The sequence below is a fragment of the Coregonus clupeaformis genome, chromosome 23, assembly GCF_020615455.1.
Source record: "Coregonus clupeaformis isolate EN_2021a chromosome 23, ASM2061545v1, whole genome shotgun sequence".
Taxonomy (NCBI): domain Eukaryota; kingdom Metazoa; phylum Chordata; class Actinopteri; order Salmoniformes; family Salmonidae; genus Coregonus; species Coregonus clupeaformis.
The window spans coordinates 19,017,170-19,029,222 of record NC_059214.1 but is presented as its reverse complement, the minus strand read 5'-3'; the positions used below and the strand labels follow the sequence as shown (position 1 = coordinate 19,029,222).

Sequence of the window (12,053 nt, the reverse complement as noted above, 5' to 3'; positions counted from 1 at the left end):
TTTGCTCTGACATGTACTGTCAACTGTGGGACCTTACAGTGGGGAAAAAAGTATTTAGTCAGCCACCAATTGTGCAAGTTCTCCCACTTAAAAAGATGAGAGAGGCCTGTAATTTTCATCATAGGTACACGTCAACTATGACAGACAAAATGAGGAAAAAAAAATCCAGAAAATCACATTGTAGGATTTTTATGAATTTATTTGCAAATTATGGTGGAAAATAAGTCTTTGGTCAATAACAAAAGTTTCTCAATACTTTGTTATATACCCTTTGTTGGCAATGACACAGGTCAAACGTTTTCTGTAAGTATTCACAAGGTTTTCACACACTCACTGTTGCTGGTATTTTGGCCCATTCCTCCATGCAGATCTCCTCTAGAGCAGTGATGTTTTGGGGCTGTCGCTGGGCAACACGGACTTTCAACTCCCTCCAAAGATTTTCTATGGGGTTGAGATCTGGAGACTGGCTAGGCCACTCCAGGACCTTGAAATGCTTCTTACGAAGCCACTCCTTCATTTCCCGGGCGGTGTGTTTGGGATCATTGTCATGCTGAAAGATCCAGCCACGTTTCATCTTCAATCCCCTTGCTGATGGAAGGAGGTTTTCACTCAAAATCTCACGATACATGGCCCCATTAATTCTTTCCTTTACACGGATCAGTTGTCCTGGTCCCTTTGCAGAAAAACAGACCCAAAGCATGATGTTTCCACCCCAATGCTTCACAGTAGGTATGGTGTTCTTTGGATGCAACTCAGCATTCTTTGTCCTCCAAACACGACGAGTTGAGTTTTTACCAAAAAGTTATATTTTGGTTTCATCTGACCATATGACATTCTCCCAATCCTCTTCTGGTTCATCCAAATGCACTCTAGCAAACTTCAGACGGGCCTGGACATGTACTGGCTTAAGCAGGGGGACACGTCTGGCACTGCAGGATTTGAGTCCCTGGCGGCATAGTGTGTTACTGATGGTAGGCTTTGTTACTTTGGTCCCAGCTCTCTGCAGGTCATTCACTAGGTCCCCCCGTGTGGTTCTGGGATTTTTGCTCACCGTTCTTGTTATCATTTTGACCCCACAGGGTGAGATCTTGCGTGGAGCCCCAGATCGAGGGAGATTATCAGTGGTCTTGTATGTCTTCCATTTCCTAATAATTGCTCCCACAGTTGATTTCTTCAAACCAAGCTGCTTACCTATTGCAGATTCAGTCTTCCCAGCCTGGTGCAGGTCTACAATTTTGTTTCTGGTGTCCTTTGACAGCTCTTTGGTCTTGGCAATAGTGGAGTTTGGAGTGTGACTGTTTGAGGTTGTGGACAGGTGTCTTTTATACTGATAACAAGTTCAAACAGGTGCCATTAATACAGGTAACGAGTGGAGGACAGAGGAGCCTCTTAAAGAAGAAGTTACAGGTCTGTGAGAGCCAGAAATCTTGCTTGTTTGTAGGTGACCAAATACTTATTTTCCACCATAATTTGCTAATAAATTCATTAAAAATCCTACAATGTGATTTTCTGGAATTTTTTTCTCAATCTCAATCAATTTGTCTGTCATAGTTGACGTGTACATATGATGAAAATGACAGGCCTCTCTCATCTTTTTAAGTGGGAGAACATGCACAATTGGTGGCTGACTAAATACTTTTTTCCCCCACTGTATATATATATAAAAACATGGGGGATTGAAAGTGATGCAGACAATTACATTGATGGAAGTTACAATCTATCTGCAATATTAAGCTGATCTATCCCCTAAAAAAAAAGTTAAAAAAAGAAAAGAAAAAAGAGGCAAGCAGCAGCCTGCTCTAAAGGAGATCCCGTAAAAAGAAGAGCAAATTGACTCAACTGCATGAAACAGCCCCTGGACAAGGCAAGTATGAGCAGGGCCGTCAGAAGATACTTAACTACTGTACTGCTATATATTACCTATTATGCTACTTAGCTACAACGGTTCCTTCCTATAGTAGGAGAGTCTAGACCAGAGAACATTAGCCTGTCATGTTTATAAAAAAGATAGATCCTGGTCTGTTTGCTAGAGGTGAGTCAGAAAGGAATTAACACTGCTGAGTGACTCACACAAAAAAATGAATTCCCCGTAATGGAAAATGGTTAATAATCCAAAAGGTTACATGGGCAAGCCAGTACAACACCTGCATCCTGATGGGGATGTCAAACTGACAATAATAGTGGTGTCAAATAGTATACCAGTTCAGAATGTGGTGGTCCTCTGTAGCTCAATTGGTAGAGCATGGCGCTTGTAACGCCAGGGTAGTGGGTTCGATCCCCGGGACCACCCATACGTGAAAATGTATGCACACATGACTGTAAGTCGCTTTGGATAAAAGCGTCTGCTAAATGGCATATCATCATCATCATATCATCAGAATCCACCAGCATGGTTCTGACCGCAATGATAAGGCCTTTGTGTGTGATGGGGAGGTATCTATTCTAAAACTGTTCATTACCCTAGCCCCCTTTCTAGTCCAACCTTTTTCATGTTGAAACAGAGACTGGTAAATACTGAAAAATATTGACAACTTGGAGCCATGGTCCTTATACGTGTCTGTGTGTGTGTGTGTGTGTGTGTGTGTACGCACTATGCCTATACCCTGAGCCTCAAGCAAATTACTCACCAAAGACAAATGGTCAATGACAGTGACAGTGGCAGGGACACCAGTTTATGACCATATACAGTATGTTCAAACTGCTTGCTCACTACAAATGTTGGCTCAGATGATGCAATGTTTGTGAACAGCGAGTAAAATGTAGGACTAAACAATTCATAGATGGCCATAAACCCATACAAATAATGGAGACAGGTTAAGACAGGTCTATGTGTGAAATGCGCTAGCCTGAGGGAAACATGTTGTTGCACAATGGTCAAAGTGACCATACCGTGGTTGCAGCAGTTCAGTCGTAACTCAACATACCTGGCTCCTTCTTGCTCCCTTTCCCTCCGTCTCTGTTCTTCTTCAGCACTGCTTTGAACATGATTCTTGGAATCTTCTCACTCTCCCCCTGCAAAAACACAACCATTTTACACTCAGAGAGAGCAGAACAGGTAGAGAGTGAGTGAGCGAGTCTACAGAAACTTTACACGCTGACAATAATGCATCCGGCATTTCATACACTCCTCTCCTGACACTCCTCTCCTGACACGCTCCCAATCCAGCAGGTCATCTCTAGAGGGCTGGCCGCAGAAAGAATGCTCTAATATTTAAACAGAACGGTCTGCTATCTTGTTATGCAGGAAAACAGTCTGTCAGATTCTCCACATTCCACATCTAAATTGATGCTAGCCGGCTGAACTTGGGCCTTCTCCCTCACTTTTCACAAAATTCTAACATTTGGATATATTCACTGAATCTTTCGAATCTCAAATCAAATCAAATCAAATCAAATTGTATTGGTCACATGCGCCGAATACAACAGGTTCAGACATTACAGTGAAATGCTTACTTACAGCCCTTAACCAACAGTGCATTTATTTTAAACAAAAAAAGTAAAAAATAAAACAACAACAAAAAAAAGTGTTGAGAAAAAAAAGAACAGAAGTAAAATAAAGTGACAGTAGGGAGGCTATATATACAGGGGGGTACCGTTGCAGAGTCAATGTGCGGGGGCACCGGCTAGTTGAGGTAGTTGAGGTAATATGTACATGTGGGTAGAGTTAAAGTGACTATGCATAAATACTTAACAGAGTAGCAGCAGCGTAAAAAGGATGGGGTGGGGGGGCAGTGCAAATAGTCTGGGTAGCCATGATTAGCTGTTCAGGAGTCTTATGGCTTGGGGGTAGAAGCTGTTGAGAAGTCTTTTGGACCTAGACTTGGCACTCCGGTACCGCTTGCCGTGCGGTAGCAGAGAGAACAGTCTATGACTAGGGTGGCTGGAGTCTTTGACAATTTTGAGGGCCTTCTGAGTCAAGAGGCACGTGTGCTGGTAACTTGAAGGAATATAGCTAGGTAAAAAGACCTTGGTGAGTTGCATTTTGTTGTGATTTATGTTCTGCGATTCAAACATCTATTACTTTAAAAGTGTTATTACAGTTACAGTTCTGGTTGACCATTTTCTCGCATTCACAGTACAATGCAGCCCCAAATTAGAGCCAAAACTATTAACAACCCTGATTTAGTTAACACCTCATATATTGTTTTTCTTCACTCTTCACTCCCTAATAGCTGAATACATGGTGCTGAATTTGGCACTCTACTTATAGAACCAGCACATTATTCACCCTGCCAAATATGGCCGTCTTTTTGCACACAGGACATAGGCTGCAAGGACCCAGAATGTGGGCCCTCAGTGAGCTAGCATGGGGCCCGGGGGCTCCACTTAGATCTCCACTGGCTCCTGGAGATGTGGAGGAAAAAACTATAGATTTTCATTAGCAGGGAGGTCTTCCGAGACGCATTGATCCAAGCCCTCAGATGAGATGGTGTGCACTGGCCCTCTTCTGGACAGACTGATGGGGGGTGAAGGAAAAGCAGCCAACAAGTGCTCAGCATATGTGGGAACTCCTTCAAGACTGTTGGAAAAGCTTTCCAGGTGAAGCTGGTTGTGCAAATGCCAAGAGTGTGCAAAGCTGTCATCAAGGCAAAGGGTGGCTATTTGAAGAATCTCAAATATAACATATATTTTGATTTGTTTAACACTTTTTTGGTTACTACGTGATTCCATATGTGTTATTTCATAGTTTTGATGTCTTCACTATTATTCTACAATGTAGAAAATAGTAAAAAATAAAGAAAAACCATTGAATGAGTAGGTGTTCTAAAACGTTTGATCGGTAGTGTACTTCCATTCATTTTTTCAACTGGTACCGGGGGACCTTCAGACGAGTCTTGTGAGGCCTGTAGGCATCCTGGAGCAAAACAACTAGGACTGTCCCCGACCCAAAAAAATCTTGGTTGACCAAGAGTTGTCGAAATATATTGATTGCAAAAAAATAAAGTAATGTATTTTTCCATATTTAGACACATCATATGTGTTTTATTCAAATCAACCATATGCACTGAGCTTCTCCGATGGTTTAAGCACATTGTTTGATGAAATAATTAAGACACACAAATGACTGATCGCAATTGATTGGATTGTGCTGGGCCGGCTCAGACTTGCTGCACTGTGTCAGAAAATATATATGTTTATCGCGCTGTCCGTTTTGCTGAACAGCGGCGGAGAAGATGGCTGCTGTTTTACAGCCCTCTAACCTCTGCACCGGTACCCCCCTGTATATATTGCCTCCCTACTGTTATTTTATTTTACTTCTGCTCTTTTTTTTCTCAACACTTTTTTTGTTGTTGTTTTATTTTTAAAAATAAATGCACTGTTGGTTAAGGGCTGTAAGTAAGCATTTCACTGTAATGTCTGCACCTGTTGTATTCGGCGCATGTGACCAATAAAATTTTATTTTATTTGATTTGATTTGAAGCTGCAACATAACTACAGCCATTTCTAACTGAAAAGTTCCATTACCGAAATCCCTCATTTATTTAGGAAAAACATTCCCTATTCCTTCAACCGCTGCTCTCGTTACGTGACACATGTATGCATCGCCTATAGCATATCATAATCCCATCAATAAATTGGTTATAACAAACTCTGAACATCGTAACAGCAAAATGGATGCAGAGGACGTGACAAATAAACTCGAAACGGGGGAATGTTAACTGGTTGCTCAGGAGGTAACGTGGAAGTCAGATGTGTGGAATAAATTTGTCTAGTTGTGGAAAATACTGGAGATCAAGAAAAATAAGGTAAGGAGCAAGTGCGCGTGCATATTATGTGTGCCAAACACGTGCTGTTAGAAAAATTTTTTTCTGACTGTTTGGAACAATGTAAACAACACTAAATGAATTATAAGCGTACAAGAGACTGTTGTTAAGTTTTTTTGCTAAGCCTTTATTACAGCAAAGACTAAAAACATTCGCATTCATTGGTGAATGCAACTTCCGAAACGGAACGGTTTATTTATTGTTTACGCTAAATATTAAAGGGTTGCTTTGTTATTTTATTTTAAAACTAAAATGCTTGATTGCATTTCAAATCATGAATGACTCGTATGCTGTGTGATGACATGAACAAATGAATGATTGATTGATACAGTATCCTATATAAGTATTGAAATATAGGCATAAGTAAGTTATGGTATTAAGACTAAACAGGATGCGCTCTTAGGCCTACAGCTCGATGGTGGTTATACAAGGCTGCTATACTAAGCCTACTAATGATAATGACATGACTTATTATTATAATGATGATCATAATAATAATAATAGTAATAATAACAATAAGAAGGAGATCAAGAAAAAGGAGGGTTATTATTATTATTCTAAATATAATTTTTCTGACAATTTGGAACAGTGTAAATAATACCAGAGACCTAATTAAGTTGGGATTTCCTCTCTTCTCACTTTTATTAGACAACAAAGCAAGGGCTGTTTTCTCGTCTCCTCATTCTGCTGCTGCCTCCGCCGCATTGTTCTGAATGACAGAGAGAGTGAGAGTGTGTTCATGCCTTTGCTTAGTGTTTCCCCTATATTAATTAAGCAGCGGCGGTGGATTAGTGGATTCGGCTATTTCAGCCACAACCGTTGCTGAAAGGTGTATAAAATCGAGCCCACAGCCGTACAATCTCCATACAGAAACATTGGCAGTAGAATAGCCTTACTGAAGAGCTCAGTGACTTTCAACGTGGCACCGTCATAGGATGCCACCTTTCCAAAAAGTCAGTTCGTAATATTGCTGCCCTGCTAGAGCTGCCCCGGTCAACTGTAAGTGATGTTATTGTGAAGTGGAAACGTCTAGGAGCAACAACGGCTCAGCCGTGAGTGGTAGGCCACACAAGCTCACAGAACGTGATCCCAGAGTGCTGAAGCGCGTAGCGCGTAAAAATCATCTGTCATCGGTTGCAACACTCACTACCGAGTTCCAAACTGCCTCTGGAAGCAACGTCAGTACAAGAACTGTTCGTCAGGAGCTTCATGAAATGGGTTTCCATGGCTGAGCTGCTGCACACCAACCTAAGATCACCATTCGCAATGCCAAGCGTCAGCTGGAGTGGTGTAAAACCCATCGCCATTGGACTCTGCAGCAGTGGAAACGCATTCTATGGAGTGATGAATCATGCTTCACCATCTGGCAGTCAGATGGACAAAACTGGGTTTGGCGGATGCTAGAAAAACGCTACCTGCCCGAATGCATAATGCCAACGGTAAAGTTTGGTGGAGGAGGAATAATGGTCTGGGGCTTCTTTTCATGGTTCGGGCTAGGCCCCTTAGTTCCAGTGAAGGGAAATCTTAATGCTACAGCATACAATGACATTCCAGACGATTCTGTGCTTCCAACTTTGTGGCAACAGTTTGGAGAAGGCCATTTCCTGTTTCAGCATGACAATGCCCCCATGCACAAAGCAAGGTACATACAGAAATGGTTTGTCGAGGTCGGTGTGGAAGAACTTGACTGGCCTGCACAGAGCCCTGACCTCAACCCCATCAAACACCTTTGGGATGAATTGGAACGCCGACTGCGAGCCAGGCCTGATCGCCCAACATCAGTGCCCGACCTCACTAATGCTCTTGTGGCTGAATGGAAGCAAGTCCCTGCAGCAATGTTTCAACATCTAGTGGAAAGCCTTCCCAGAAGAGTGGATGCTGTTCTAGCAGCAAAGAGGGGGAACCAACTCCATATTAATGCCCACGATTTTGGAATGAGATGTTCGACGAGCAGGAGTCCACATTCTTTTGGTCATGTAGTCTATGTATACATATATACAGTGCATTCGGAAAGTATTCAGACCCCATCCCTTTTCCACATTTTGTTACATTACAGACATATTCTAAAATGGATTAAATCATCAATCTACACACAATAACCCATAATGACAAAGCGAAAACAGATTTAGCTTATTTACATAAGTATTCAGACCCTTTGCGATGAGACTCAAAATTGAGGTCAGGTGCATCCTGTTTCCATTGATCATCCTTGAGATATTTCTACAACTTGATTGGAGTCCACCTGTGGTCAATTCAATTGATTGGACATGATTTGGAAAGGCACACACCTGTCTATATAAGGTCCCACAGTTGACAGTGCATGTCAGAGCAAAAACCAAGCCATGAGGTTGAAGGAATTGTCCGGAGAGCTCAGAGACAGGATTGTGTCGAGGCACAGATCTGGGGAAGGGTACCAAAACATTTCTGCAGCATTGAAGGTCCCCAAGAACACAGTGGTCTCCGTCATTCTTAAATGGAAGAAGTTTGGAACCACCAAGACTCCTAGAGCTGGACGCCCAGCCAAACTGAGCAATCGGGGGAGAAGGGCCTTGGTCAGGGAGGTGACGGATGGTCACTGACTGAGCTCCGATGGTCACTCTGACTGAGCTCCAGAGTTCCTCTGTGGAGATGTGAGAACTTTCCAGAAGGACAACCATCTCTGCAGCACTCAACCAATCAGGCATTTATGATAGAGTGGCCAGACGGAAGCCACTCCTCAGTAAAAGGCACATGACAGCCCGCTTGGAGTTTGCCAAAAGGCACCTAAAGGACTCTCAGACCTTGAGAAACAAGATTCTCTGGTCTGATGAAACCAAGATTGAACTCTTTGTCCAGAATGCCAAGCATCAGGTCTGGAGGAAACCTGGCACCATCCCTACGGTGAAGCATTGTGGTGGCAGCGTCATGCTGTGGGGATGTTTTTCAGCGGCAGGAACTAGGAGACTAGTCAGGATCAAGGGAAAGATGAACAGAGCAGTACAGAGAGACCCCTGATGAAAACCTGCTCCAGAGAGCTCATGACCTCAGACTGAGGCGAAGGTTCACCTTCCAACAGGACAACGACCCTAAGCACACAGCCAAGACAACGCAGGAGTGGCTTTTTTGCTTTCTCATTATGGGGTATTGTGTGTTGATTGATGAGGGGAAAAAACAATTTAATCAATTTTAGAATAAGGCTGTAACGTAACAAAATGTGGAAAATGTCAAGGGGTCTGAATACTTTCCGAATGCACTGTAAGTATTGAAATATAGGCATAAGTGAGTTACGGTATTAAGACTAAACAGGATGCGCTCTAAGGCCTACAGCTCGATGGTGGTTATATAAGACTGCTATACTTAACCTACTAATGATAATGACATTACTTATTATTATAATTATGATCATAATAATAACAATAACGGGGGGCCAGTATGAAAAATAAAAAGATAATGTAAGTCGCTCTGGATAAGAGCGTCTGCTAAATGACTAAAAAAAATAAAAAATAAAAAAATAAACGAAAAATTAATTAAAAATTGAAAAATATAAAATAAAAATAAAATAACAAGAAAATGGAGGGTTATTATTATTATTTTTTAATTATAAAATAATTGTTACTGCTAAAGAAATCTGCGTGCTCGTCATCCTCACCAGGGTCTTGACCTGACTGCAGTTTGGCATCGTAGCCGACTTCAGTGGTCAAATGCTCACTTTCTATGGCCACTGACACACTGGAGAAGTCTGCTCTTCATGGATAAATCCCGGTTTCAACTGTACCGGCCAGATGGCAGACAGTGTGTATGGTGTTGTGTGGGCGAGCGGTTTGCTGATGTCAACGTTGTGAACAGAGTGCCCCATGGTGGCGTGCGGTTATGGTATGGGTAGGCATAAGCTACGGACAATGAACACAATTGCATTTTATTGATGGCAATTTGAATACACAGAGATATTGTGACGAGATCCTGAGGTCCATTGTCGTGCCACTTCATGTTTCAGCATGATAATGCACGGCCCCGTGTCGCAAGGATCTGTACACAATTCCTGGAAGCTGAAAATGTCCCAGTTCTTCCATGGCCTGCATACTCACCAGACATGTCACCCATTGAGCGTGTTCCAGTTCCTGTCAATATGCAGCAATTTCGCACAGCCATTGAAGAGGAGTGGGACAACATTCCACAGGCCACAATCAACAGCCTAATCAACTCTATGCAAAGGAGATGTGTCACTTTGCAAGAGGCAAAAGGTGGTCACACCAGATACTGACTGGTTTTCTGATCCGTGCTCCTACCTTTTTTTAAGGTATCTGTGACCAACAGATGCATATCTGCATTCCCAGTCAAGTCAAATCCAAAGGTTAGGGCCTAATGAATTTATTTCAATTGACTGATGTCCTTATATGAACTGTAACTCAGTAAAATATTTGAAATTGTTGCATGTTGTGTTTATATTTTTGCTCAGTGTATATAGTGCTATTTCTATTTCTTCTTTTTAAATTACCACTTTCATTTTTTTATTTCCCTTAGTCCTGCATGTTGGAGCTCGGAGGCTAAGATTTTCACTGTATCCTACAATCACACCTGCAACCCTGTACAGGTGACTATTCAAAATTCTGAATCTGAATCCTTTTCATTTAACTTTAAGTTCTGTCATTTTAATTCCATCTTCCATTGATTTTAGTTATCTCCTAATAACTAGCTACACAGAGGCTCTAGCTCTTTGACTGTAGCCTAGTGCCGGTTCGATGACTTGTGATTGGACGACAACAAGCTACACACTCCACTCTTGTGAAAAGAAATAGCACCTGCAGCATAAATTATCAAATGTTCTCTCTTTATTTACATTTACATCATTTAGCAGACGCTCTTATCCAGAGCGACTTACAGTTAGTGAATACATATTTATTTATTTTATACTGGCCCCCCATGGGAAACGAACCCACAACCCTGGCGTTGCAAACGCCATGCTCTATCAACTGAGCTACATCCCTGCCGGCCATTCCCTCCCCTACCCTGGGCCAATTGTGCGCCGCCCATGAGTCTCCCGGTCGCGGCCGGCTGCGACAGAGCCTGGATTCGAACCAGGATCTCTAGTGGCACAGTTAGCACTGCGATGCAGTGCCTTAGACCACTGCGCCACTCAGGAGCTCATGTGAACCAGCTTTATGTGAACCCCGATGTAGAACAGGGGTGGGCAACTTTGATGGGGTGGGGGCCACAAAAAAACGGAACTCATCATGAGGGGCCGCAGTGGCTCGTGGTCATGGGCTGCACATGTTTACAATCACTGTATCCTACACATTCCGTTGTACTGTGGCCAAGTTCAGAGCCAGGTGGACCCACGCTAACACTAACTGTGGAAGGGGAGAGATCCTCTCCTACTCCTAATCCTAGATGCTAACTTTCCTCAAAGCTTGATTGCCATTAGGCCTAACATTTGAAGGGGGTGAATTTCTGAGGCATCCAGAGTTCTATTGAAGGGCAGACTGGGCTTAAAGTTAAAGGTAGAGAGCAATAGTTAGGATATATATAGGCTAGGCTATATTCCCTGTCCATAAATCTCCCTATGATATATGATCCTTAGGAGTTAATTAAATCAACGTGTGCCTCTTACAAGAACAAAGGGACAAAATCAACATTAAAAAACGATAAGCTTTAGGTGGAAAAAAATTGTGACCTTTAAGAAAAACTAAAGAGATAATATAAGATAATATGCCATTTAGCAGACTTACAGTCATGTGCGCATACATTTTTACGTATGGGTGGTCCCGGGGATCGAACCCACTACCCTGGCGTTACAAGCGCAATGCTCTACCAATTGAGCTACAGAGGACCACAGAGCATAGGCCTACACTACGGGTCAAAAGTTTTAGAACACCTACTCATTCAAGGGTTTTTCTTTATTTTTACTATTTTCTACATTGTAGAATAATAGTGAAGACATCAAAACTATGAAATAACACATAGAATTCAAGGCACACTTAACCAGCATGGCTACCACAGCATTCTGCAGCGATACGCCATCCCATCTGGTTTGGGCTTAGTGGGACTATCATTTGTTTTTTAACAGGACAATGACCCAACACACCTCCAGGCTGTGTAGGGGCTATTCTACCAAGAAGGAGAGTGATGGAGTGCTGCATCAGATGGCCTGGCCTCCACAATCCCCCAACCTCAACCAAATTGAGATGGTCGGACCGCAGAGTGAAGGAAAAGCAGCCAACAAGTGCTCAGCATATGTGGGAACTCCTTCAAGACTGTTGGAAAAGCGTTCCAGGTGAAGCTGGTTGAGAGAATGCCAAGAGTGTGCAAAGC

General features: G+C 42.5%; 1 protein-coding gene across 4 annotated transcripts in view; it reads right to left on the bottom strand.

The window, feature by feature from the left end:
- The window catches only part of LOC121536829 (protein TANC1), a 292,594-nt gene that overhangs the window by 246,261 nt on the left and 34,280 nt on the right, over positions 1-12,053 (bottom strand). For all 4 annotated transcript variants that reach the window (XM_041844415.2, XM_041844417.1, XM_045206560.1 and 1 more), the window contains exon 2: positions 2,925-3,012. In XM_041844415.2, the coding sequence (XP_041700349.1) occupies positions 2,925-2,985 (61 nt within the window). In that variant the 5' untranslated portion in view covers positions 2,986-3,012. The remainder of the gene's footprint in view (positions 1-2,924; positions 3,013-12,053) is intronic.